Source organism: Centrocercus urophasianus, unplaced genomic scaffold (genome assembly GCF_019232065.1).
Source record: "Centrocercus urophasianus isolate 14NV4802_14NV808 unplaced genomic scaffold, USGS_Curo_1.0 seq_27, whole genome shotgun sequence".
In the NCBI taxonomy this organism is placed as follows: domain Eukaryota; kingdom Metazoa; phylum Chordata; class Aves; order Galliformes; family Phasianidae; genus Centrocercus; species Centrocercus urophasianus.
This window is the reverse complement of record NW_024884833.1, coordinates 4,542,509-4,554,711: the sequence shown is the minus strand read 5'-3', so window position 1 is coordinate 4,554,711 and position 12,203 is coordinate 4,542,509. Positions and strand designations below refer to the sequence as shown.

The 12,203-nt window shown below is 37.4% G+C and overlaps 1 protein-coding gene across 6 annotated transcripts in view; it reads right to left on the bottom strand.

Moving 5' to 3' along the window:
* CCDC171 (coiled-coil domain containing 171) overlaps positions 1-12,203 on the bottom strand; it is a 186,611-nt gene that overhangs the window by 163,363 nt on the left and 11,045 nt on the right. For all 6 annotated transcript variants that reach the window (XR_006170278.1, XR_006170279.1, XM_042826746.1 and 3 more), the window contains exons 5-6: positions 11,899-12,080; positions 6,014-6,160 (exon numbers count right to left, since the gene is read on the bottom strand). Coding sequence is in view for 4 of the 6 variants with exons in the window: in XM_042826746.1 (XP_042682680.1) it covers positions 6,014-6,160; positions 11,899-12,080 (329 nt within the window). In the remaining 2 variants the exon portion in view is untranslated. The remainder of the gene's footprint in view (positions 1-6,013; positions 6,161-11,898; positions 12,081-12,203) is intronic.

Here is a 12,203-nt window from a genome sequence, read left to right as displayed (position 1 = left end):
ATTCCAACAACAACAATTTTGCATTTCCAAACATCAACAGTTTGCAGTACTATTTTCCAAAGTGTCTGTGTGGCTTCCATGTTTCTCAGTTCCTCATCCTTACTGTAAGTACCGCAGTATGTGTGAAACTGAATTTCTCCTTCAGAATGTACTGCCCAATATCCTGTATATGTGCAATGCCACAGCTACTTAATTGAACAAAACCTTCAGCAAACAATAAAGAAGAGAAAAAAAAGTACATTTCCAACAATTATCAACTTCAGATGTGGTAGTGTAAGTCCTTTTTCCCTCCTCTGCTTCTATTTTGGTAACTTCTGCAAGATTTTTAGAGTACAAAGATTATTAGGATATTTATACACTTCTATGGCTTTAAGTACACAATCTCTTACATGCAATGCTCAGCCAGGATACAGTTTTCAGGGAAGAGAACACACATCAGATCAGAATCATCGCTCTATTTATGTACTTCCACATTCAGATTAAGATCTCACTTTTTCCAACTTAAAAGCATTTCCCAACAAATCCTAACTCAAATTAAGAAGTCAGGTTTAAGCACATCTTTGGAAAATATGCTGACCACTTCCATCTACTGTTAGAAATACTGGTGCCTCTCGATCATGGTAAGGTGGAGCCATCTCCTGTCCAGATAATAAACAACTTATTGTTAACCATAAAAGTACTCAACTACAAGCAATTTTTAACCACTGAGGTAAATGTTCTTTCAGCTTTATGGAATGCAGTCTACACTATCAATATTTCCTACAATGAAGTCCTATAAATGAAGAGTAACATATCTCATTGACAGGAGTCATATTTGACCTGTTTAACACTGATTTGGAGGCTATAAAATAATCCATATGCTTGTCTCTAGGAAAAAAAGTCAAAACCAATAAGATTGTTATACAGCTATAGTTTGGTTGCCTTTAGATAAAGTGCAAACCTACCCCAACTGATTTGCAGTTCGCAAACCCATCTTAATTGCTCTCCCTTCCTACAGTACTTTGAGAGGAAAAGAGTATCTCTTTTGGGTCTTATTCTCCACAGTTCATAAAATCCTGAAAAGCCCAGTCATCAACACTGTCACTTTATACACGCACAGACAAGATTAAAGTGTGACTACTAAATCCTAGTAAGGTCTACAGAATATTCAGCTTTGGTCTGACAGTGAGTTAAGAGTGAGAAGTCTTCAACTTTTGCTTGAATAACACAATAAAATGTTGGTGATAACAAGGAAGGCCCTCTGTACAGTGCATTACATTAGTAAGCATGTCACTGAAATAACCTGAACTTTGGAGCCACTAAAATGCAGTGCTTAAAGGGCATATAAGACAGCCACAGTAACTTTAATTCCTACATATGAGCTGTGAGGGAGTGCAGATGATTGTGGAGACCCTATGAAGTGGAGGCTTCAATATGAGCGAGCCACAAAGGAAAGTGCAGGCAGACAAAACAAAAAGGACTTCAAATTTTAACTAGTGGCACTGTTAACAGGCTGTGGAATGTGTCCTTTCTTATACTGTTTGAAGCTTTATCAACTCTTTCCTGCGAGATCTATACAACTGCAATTCAGTTAGTTTTGTCTGTTCACAATTTTGCTTTTATCTGAGATTCAATTTCTCAATTCACTAACTTGTATACAGTAAGAAATTTAGTACATTCACAACTTCACTATTACGCGTACTTTTTTATTACACATACTTACACTTTCTGTAAATACAGAGGTGGACCATCACTCAAACAAGTTTTCTTCCCAGTCATTTTTCCATTATAGCAGCTTTGCCAAAGTAATGCAAGACTACATGTTCAGCAGCATAGTGAAAGGTCTATATACTTGAAGGAGGGGAATACAGAAAGACCTTCTGAAAGCTAAGGGACTGATCTTAAAATGGCAAAACACTAAAAGTATCACAAATACAGCAATATACTCAAAGTCTCTGAAATAAAATGAACCAAGTTATGGGACATTCTTCAAGACTCAGGAGAAAGGCTTAAAAACCTTGACAGACCTTGAGCTCCAACTTTCTGGGAGTCAGCAACCTCAAAAACATGTAACAGAAAATAGAGTATCACCACAGTTCCATGAACAAGACAGAGTCTGAAATTTATAAAACAATAATTCTGTTTTTCATGATAAAAATCCACACTCCTCTTTCATTCCTTGTTCATCAAATAGCTTTCCTACCCAGCTTTTTGGCAGCCAGACACATTACAAGAAACACTGTTTTTATATACAAACTGCTCTATATTTCCCAAGAAATCATCCTTCCAGAGTTAAAGAAGCAAAGGGCAAAAATGAAAGACTCAGGTTCCACAAAATTAACATTCATTAATAGTAGGATCTTGATGAGTTCAGTACAAATATATCAAGAATTTGACTAGTGAATCTTGGGCTAAAGAGACAGAACAATAACAAGGTTTCAACTTCATTTTTTTCCCTGGTAGAGTATGTGTTCAGAAGGACCCCAGGCTCACGCAGCAATACACCACATTTGGTACTGCTGCAAGCTGGAACAGCTATTTTACAACAGAATAATGGTAATTTTCCCAGACTAATCATTCACATCAATTCTTACTCCAGAAACTAGAAATATACTCCAGAAACTAGAAACATGTTCATTCAGATCATGTTCAGAATAATTGAGGGAGAACACCTGAGTAATATTAAAAAAAAAAAAAAAGAGGGGGAGGAGGTTAAGAATTTTCTTCTTCTTTCTTTCTATTACAATGTAATAGATATAATCTTTTCTAGGAATGTCAGAGACTTTTAAATTTTTTATTTCATTCATTACAGTAGAAAGTATTTTTTCATGGACTTCTCTCTTATGTCCAGCAGAGGGTAGTAAACAGCTTTGCAAACTGAGAAACTTCATCCTAAGTGCACATGAAGAGGCAGCAAATAGCAAAAAATTAAAGGATGACCTTTTAATTGGAACAACCCTACTCTCCACACAAACCTCCCTAAGATTATCAATGTCATAAAAAAACTAAAGTACACATTTCCTATTTAATGCCTACTTATATAATAAGGTAGCCTGCTAAGTATTTAAATAGTGGTAACTTCTGAGACTGTTTTCCAATTTAAGGAGAATTTTAAAAAAGCAATCCATAACATGAAGAAAGATAAACAAATACAGGACTACTACATGAAAAAAAAATTGTTTTCTGTTTGAGGTGTACTACTTTAAGGCCTCTGAATGGAAATCCACCTCAAATATCAACATTACAGGTAAAAATAACATCAATAATTTAATCACAGCTTTAAATACAGACTGATTATCAGAACATTAACAGAAATACCTGTATTTCTAATAGGCAGTACTTATTCCCACAGAGTGAGGAGTTTAAAATTGACACAGAACCATGTGAGAGTATTACAGAACTGTACAGAAACTGCAACATATTGGCATGTAGTGAGAACTACTGCTCAGACTTTACTGCCCTTCTTTAATGCTTCTTCCACAATACACAGGAAGAAAGTGGCAACTGAGAATATGATGTACAGAAGCGATCATGCTACCAAGGCAGCTGCTTATGGCAGAGAGGAAGAAATTCTATACATAGCAATGAGCTTAAATTTCAACAATCTCCAGGCTTCACAGAAGCACCTAAGGCTATGTGGGAATGCAGCATGCCCTTTTAACAGGGTATGGCCCCTTCCTTCCACCAATTAGGAGGGAACCCGGTGCTCACTTCCCCCTCCTTTATCCAACAGATCTGAGCTTGAATACCTCTGCATTACTTCCTTCACAATTTCCAAGGAGAAAGCTCCAGTAGCCACACTAAGTTGAAGATGAGCATACCTGGTCTTTTTTGTTGAGGTCCCTCCACTCTGCTTCTTCAGGAAGGAAAGAAAATATCTCTAACTGATTGAGTTCCAGAATGCAAGAGAATAAGTAGAAAGACAAATGTATAAATCAAAGAAAGGCTTTGAACAAGAAAGGCTGCAATTCAGACTTCAAGCTCTCTTAATACTAAACTGCTTCCCGGTATGCTTAATTTTTTGAGGACAGGATCATGGCTGACACACCAACTTAAAATAGGTTTTATCAATCAGATAATCAGTCAATTCAGAAATTTTGAATTGGTAGCCTTTCATAATCACAGAACAGGCAGAACAAACTGTTCAACAAACAGGGATGCAGGTATTTTGTACAGCATAGATAATGTTGCTGTCACAAACCCTAGAGCGTGAGTCCACCACCCAGTGTGATGTCTCCAGGTAGCAATAAGCTAAATAAGATAACCAATAAATGGGAAACATCTAGTGCTTCTACTTCTCAAAGCACAAAGGTGCTTTGTTTTTTTTCCCAGAGATTCCTATTAACCTAATTTTAATGGTAGGTCCTTTCTCACATCTACACATTTGAAATTTACTTTTATGATGGTGAGATGCAAGCAGACCAGAGCATATGCACTGCAGTTTAATTTACTTTTCACTATTTTTATACAGACGAACTTGTAGTCATTTGCTTAAACCTCCTATGCAAGGACATTTATCACCTACCTTCCTCATCGTTGCTTAAACAACTACACTTGGAAATACCACAAGAATACTTTCTCTGTAGTGTAGATTGTTTTCTCACTAGATTAAAGGGATCGATACATTGATTCTAATAAAACTTAAGCCATAATTAAGTTATCTTAGTTGATTTTGGCTACTATATAGCATTCCATAATAAAACCACCTCCAGCACACGGTTAAATATCTGAGGAACTGAGCGCATCCTTTATAAATTTACAGATGGTAAATACACCCAATTAAATTACTTAAAGAGAGAAACCACTGCCTGCCTTATTCTTCCTTTCAGCTCATGATTTCTATGTTAATATTTTATGTCCTGGAGTTACACAAAAAAACAGCCCTCATGAAAGCCCGCTGAAGCAAAAATCTTTGTTTTAAAAGGCCTATTCAAATTTCGTAGTACTTTCCTACCTGAAGGCAATTCTGTCCAGGCCAATATATGCACCTTGCAGTACCTAACAATAGATTTCCTATAGATCTCTGAGGCTACAAATGTCCACTTCATTCATCAATAATCAGTGCTTTTAGTTGACGAGCTCTGATGTTCCCTGCAGTAATTTTCTTTCGTACTTCACATTTACTGCAGTGTTCTAACTTTCTAGCAACCAATTCTCTAAACATTTTCCTTGCTTTTAAGGAGAAAAACAAGAAAGAACAAACTAATGATGTACAGCTAAAAAATGTACATTACATTATTCTTAAGGACTCCTAATGTTCCAGCAGTGCCAATTTTCTGAACTTAGTCACAGAAAACGTCTAAAACTATCTCTGGTAGGAAACTTACATCATAAAGAGACATCTGGTTTCTATACTTTTTACCAGTGACAAATCCTTTGTCATGAATCTCTTGGTTCAGATCACACGTTCAGATAGCAGTTACTATAGTAACTTAGATGAACAAAATTATGAAACTTTGGAGAAAATTGCAAATAGCATTTTAGTAAAAGAAATTCATTTAGAAGACACTAGTTGGAAAAGCTTGAGACTTCTCAGTAACAGATATCACTCAACACACAAACTAAAACTGCCATTAGCATTTAGGCATAGATAGGAGTGCTGTAAAGCATCACTGCTGGTATGTTATTCTCTCTGCCTCGTACACCATCTGGCACCTTTCTCAGCTCTAGTATATTTTCCATTTCAAGTTTACTTATTCTAAAAACTTGTGCAAAAAAAAATAAGAAACCCTAAGCAAAAAAGAACAGGATTTAAAAACAAAAAAGACATTACATGGTTAGAGAGAATGCAAAGAAAAGAAAGGTTTCCTGATCTCAGCCTTGTTTTCATGCTGTTCTAACACCAGTCTCAAGTGAGAAACACACAGTAAGTGACATTGGTCTATTCAGCTGCTCTGCAAAAAGGATGTTCAACATTCTGTCAATTCTGTAAACAGAACTCAGCACAAAACTGAGAGGTTTCATCCCACAATAACAAAAGTGCTCAGAGCTTCAGTGTTTCTTGAGAGGAATAGTGGTAAACAAAAAGTATTACTTCGAGTTCTTTTTTAAGCTGCTCCTCTTGTTCAGCACTGTGTTCAAGCTTGTGTACATGACGAGTGAGCATCTCTGAACAGTCACGATGTTCCAGCTCCATATCTTTCACCTTCTTACTCAAGTTTTGCAGAGCGCTATTCTGATTCTAAATAAAAAAAAAAGAAAAAAAAAGAGAGAATAAAATAATACTTTTATTAAAGTCTTATAATAATAATGCAGAGCTTAAAAAAGGAACACTCTGGGGACAGAGAATGAATTACCATTTATTAAAATCCAACCTGTCAACTGAGCCACCTGCTCAAGAGCATGCAAGTTCTTCATTCACCACCAGGCAAAATGCACTGGTTCAAAAATCAGCATAAATATGACCTTCTGCACTTACAGTAAAAACAGAGACAATTCCCCACAGGAAACTTTAAAGGGCTACTCTTCCAAACTCTTCTACCATCCTACCAAATGTCAGTGATGGAAGGAAAGCATGCAATTGCACTGGACAAAAGGATACATAGGGACAGGAAGTTTGATTTTGCTTTGGTTTTATTAATAGAACTTGAAATCAAATCAGTCTTTTTAAAATTGGTTACTTCCATAAACTTAAAATGTTCATTTTTGCTAATCTTAGAAAGACATTTGTCCAGAAATTGAATTACTTTAAACAATTATGTATGGAATCTACAGAGTATCTCCCAATAAAGATGCTGCTCCCCATTCCAGTTTCTGCATTCAGAAAATGAGAGAAGGTATGGAGTGGGATAATTAATATCACTGCTGGACTACACAACTCCATGGAGTCACTGCTACCTAATTCACTTCTACAACACAGCTAGCTGGGAGAAAAGTAGCCAAATAATGAACTCCTAGTAGTCTAACACATACTTAAGCTGGAGATCACAGAAATCTCAGAATTACTAGCTTTAGTCTAGTGGACAGGAATAAGCTTTCTCATAACCAGGATCAGGAAGAAGCTATAAATCCAGCGATTTAGTTGGAAACCTTCAGAGACCTAATTTGTTAAAATGGCTTTCTGTGCAAAACACAGAAAGATTCCATTAAGTCCTCTTGCTCATTTAATCCTATTCAATATCTTGCCAAGAGACATTTTGTGAAAATAAACTAGAGGTATTCAGTTGGTCTGCACACTCTGCTATTATTTCTACATCACTTTTCTTGTTCCTAAAAATTACTAATCATAAATCCTAGCATGGAGAAAGAGAAGGACAAAGTGAATTATTCATATAGAATGATTTTTTTGAAGAACCAAGTCTGATGGAACCACATTTACACCTGAAGACCAAACAAATACAAGCTGTTTCCAAAGTCTAGAAATGGATTTTGGGTGTTCCTCTGAATTGAAGGTAGAAAGTTTTCATCATTCAAACATGACAGTAAGGAAATCAGGGCCACTCTAGCATGCTAAGTATTACAAACTGCTAATTATAAAGTAAGTTTATTTTGCCTCTTCGTTCATGTGCAGGCCACTATCGTTTGACTTTCTTTGCATCCCCTGAGAAGATAACAAGGAACATCTGTGTAAAACATGAATTAAGAATGGAAACCTACAGTAAATACAATGCTGCAAATAACAGCCCTGGAAACAAATTAAACTAATCCTCTAATGTCTCCTCCCACCTGCATCAGGCTTCCCACTGCAGAGCAAAAAAGAAAAGTTTAATACACAATTACTCATACTCTCTCCACACTTAAATATCTGTATCTCTTCAGTGCACCTTCCAGATGTTAACAAAAATAAGCCAGGAAAAGTATGTATTAAATAAGTAATATATCATTTATATGTAGGGGAAAAATACTGTGTCAAGATTTAAAAATATTTCATACTGGAAATGTAGCTGACATTAATCAGTCTACAACTAAGAGGAATACATCAAGCTAGCTATACAAGTCAGTATGAGTTGTAGGATGTCATAACCTTAAAAAACGTTTTGGAGATTTTTTGACTTCTCCTAAGTATGAAACTGTACTACGTTAGCCCAATAGTCACCTGCCCTCATCAACTACAAGGAGAAATATTTGACTATGTAAAACATATACACATATGCTCATATAGCATATGCACACACATATAAACATCGCTTACTTTTTAATGTGTGTATAAACAATGCGATCACACAAGTAATTTAAGAAAAAACTGGAGTGTTTCTGGGAAATAATACTATCTTCTGGCTAACCACAAGGTGATGCTATTGCACTTATTATTAAACTCCAAATTTTTCTTACCTTATGAAGCAGATGGGCTGTAAAGTATAATCAATAGACACACTGAAGAGCCTGTTACAGATCAGACAGGATTACTTTCCCTCCAGTCAGTGTAAGCTTCATGAATTTCAGCAAAGCTTTTGATACTGCATCTCACAGTATTCTTCAGGACAAAATATCTAGCATACAGCTAAAGATAAATGTAATCCATGGCTGAACAAGCAGTTGACATGTCAGGCTCACAGTTATAGTGAATGGGTGGTGGGCTTCAAGCTGGTGGCCAGTAACTAGTGGGGTTCTGCAGGGCTCCATTTTGAGGTCAGTTCTCTTAGATGTCTTCTTAAATGACTTGGACACACGAGCTAAAGGCATATTATGCTAAGTAAGCTAGTGAATACTCTAGATTAGGAGGGAATGCTGACTCTCTTGAGACTAGAAAGGCCTTGCAGAGAGATCTTGACAACTTTGAAGTCTAACAATCACCAATCACGTGGAATCCAACAAGACTCTGCATATGGAATAAGATAACCCTGAATTTATGTACAGTAGGTAACAAGAAGTTGGGGAGCAGCTCCATGGGAAGGGATCTGGGGGCTCAGGTTGACAGCAAGTTGAAGATGAGTCAGCAGAGATCCCTGGCAGCCATTCCTGGACTCCAGAGTGCATCATACCCAGCACTGTCAGCTGACTGAGGGAAGAGACTTCTCTGCGCTGGTGCAGCCTCATCTCAAGCACTGAGTGCAGTTTATAGAGCAGCACAACATAAGAAGGACATTAAGCTCTCAGAGAGTATCTAAAGGAAGGCAACAACGCCATCATATATATGGTTTGAATATGGGGTAGAAGCAGGAGTGGGACTCAGTGATCCTTGTGAGTGCCTTCTAATTCACTGGAGATGCATCTCAATAGGTTAAGCTGACTTCATTTTCACGCCTCAAGATTTCCACAGCCAACTTCAGAATCACACATTATTAGATACAGCTTTTCCAAGAAGGACTGGCAAACATACTTAGAATCTCTTTAATCTGTATAAAGTAAGACCAAAACTAAACAAAATCACACAGTGCTGTGTGATCTTCCTCCACAACCAGGTCTCTCAAGTATTAACACAGCAATACAGCGTGTCATGGTTTTAAGACTTTTGTTATAGGTATTCCACATCATAACATCATGTAGTGCCTTGGGAATTTGGGAATTCAACTTGGGGAGTTAATGCTCCAGTTCTAATTCTGTTGATAGTTCTGAGTACCTGGTTCTGGGATATGTTGTTTTTCTCCTCTGAGAAGACTTCCACTGTTCCATTCCTGTGTTCTATTTAGTAGGAAAGATAAAATGTCTCACAAATTACAAGACTGCCCCTTCTTTCTCATCTCTACAGTGTGGGCTCCCTAGCCATCTCACCTTCAGTATTACAGTAAGACCTTCCACTTTTGGACACTCTCTCATTTTATTTGATTTATACAATTCCAATTATATTGTAATATATTGTGTATTCATGCGTTCTGCCATCATATTTAGTAAATCAGTTTTCTTCCTTAGCTCATTGCTGCTGTTTTGTTTTCAGGGCCACCTCCATCCCTTTTTCTTAACCCCCACTCTCTGTCTCAAGATGGGGGGGGGGTTGTGGGTCCCTCTGCCCCATTAGTCACAGAACCAGCCCAAAACCGGCCAAACTGTTGACACAGTGCAACTTGTTCTGCAAGCACAAGAACAAATGCAGCCACACCACTTGATTTCAGGTCTAATTGCATCTTTCTTACTACACCCTGCTTTCAAAGGATTGAAAAGAAAGTTCACAGTACTCTGGAATAGATGCAATTCAACAATTCTCTCTGTTCTTATCTTTTTTTAATAGACGCTCCTATGGGTACTGTATAGAATCTGATAAACAGCATCATAATGTAGTTAAAGAGGTAACTTTGCTGTCAGAACATAGCTTCCAAGCTGCCAGGCACAGGTTGTTCAGTGTCACTGGGAGGACTGTTTGGCAGTGCCCCAGGTCTGGAGCTAAGTGCGTGGGAAGAAAGCAGAGCTAATTTTCTGCAGCTTGACCTGCAACAAGTCCAACTGAGTCAAGTTTCTCATGTTTTAAAGGAAGTTACAAAGAATAAAGTGGAAAAACATTTTAAAAAAACAGAAGTTGAGTAACAGAAAATGAATATCTAAGTAGCAACTTGTTTTCTGCATTTGTCACTCTTCGGAGTATAGGAGTAAACGGCTATCAAATCTACTAGAGCCTTTGCTCTACGCTTCTTTTAAAGCATGAGCATTAGAATATCCTGAACTCAAGAAGACAAACCCACAGGCATCTTCAAGTCAACTCTTGGCTCCATCCAGGATCACCCAAAATTCCAACTCTTATTTTTAAGAGCATTATCCAAACACTTATTTCAGTAGGCTTAGTGCCAAGACGGGTTCCCTGAGAACCCGTTCCAGCGCCCAATCACTGTCTTGGTGAAGAACCTTTTCCTAAACCCCAACACGACTCTCCTGCGAGGCAGCTCCAACCAGTCCCTTAGGTCCTGCTGCTGTCGCAAGAGATCAGCACCTGCCTCTCCACTCTGTGTGAGATGGGGGCCTACAGCCTTGAGGTCTCCCATTAGTCTTCACTAAGCTGAAACAAACCAAGGGACCTGAGCAGCTCCTCACATATCTTACCCTCTAGACCCTTTCCTACCTTCATAGCCCTCTCTTAGATGTTCTCTAATAGTAGTTAAATACCTGTTCATTTTTCCTTAACTGGCGTTGCTATACCACTGAGGCATATGGTGATTCAATTTTCCATTATAGAGATTAAAATGATTAAATTATAATTATGTAACTGTTACTATCCCAGTGGCATATGCTAATGGTTGGGCATGTTAACATCTCCACAGCTTATTACTACATTTCTTTGAAATATAATTATTTTGAATTGCTTGATTGTGAAAAGAGCATAAAAGTTATTAAAATCATAAGCATATTTTGCATCTAAGGGATTTATGCATGCCAGTGCAGCCCAACTGCACTTACCAGAAATACACAGAAATTAATTATCTGAAGAATAAAAATCCACAGCATAAGACATATCACCTATAAACACTAATTTTTTTTTTTCCCATCTGAATTTCTAATAGCAGTTCTTTCTACCAGTACTAAGGTTACAGAAATTTTAAAACTTCACTGACATTTATCACATTCTTCTATGTTTCACGGAGCGAATAACATACAACACACATTTGGAAATCCCATTATCACAGTCAGGATTCCATGAGTATGTTATCTCCATATTGTACAAGTGTTTTTTGTGCTTAAAGGCAAAAGACAGGCTAAGGGAGGTGAAAGGAAAATTGAGTCAGAAGCTAGGTCTTAGGCTTCCCTGGTTCTACTAACTCAGCTTTGAACTATATAAAGGACAAGTGGGCCTCACCGCCACTGCGCACTGTTGACTTGGTTTAGCTGCTTAACATGAAACCTGCTGTATTACATTCCAGCAAAGCAGGAAAGTCTGCAAAACAGTAAGTGTAACTTCACAGCGTTATGCTCTTCAGAAAAAATATTGCAACATTTATCTATTAGGGAGATTTCTCTACCAGAAAAAATTCCAATCCACTACCTAGCCTTTTGCACCAAAAAGGTTCCAGGCATCATCTCATGCAATTCATCTTCAAAGCTATTAATAGATCATACCTGCAAAACGCTTTCTAGCTCACTTCTTTCCTTAAGAAGCAATTCATATTCATCCTTGTGTGTTCTGAGAATATCATCCTTTTCACTTGCAAGTCTTTGTTGTTGTTCTTTCCACTTCTGTTGAGCAATATGAAATGTTTTCTCAGTTTCTACCAGTCTCTGCTGAAGCTTTTCGTTGAACACTATTGTTTACAGAAAAAGAGAAAGAAAGATGACAAAAGTACTGCTAAGCACGCTCAGAAAAAAAATGTGAGTGTTGGTTCTTCTACGTATTGTGATACTCTCTGGAACATTACAACAAATAT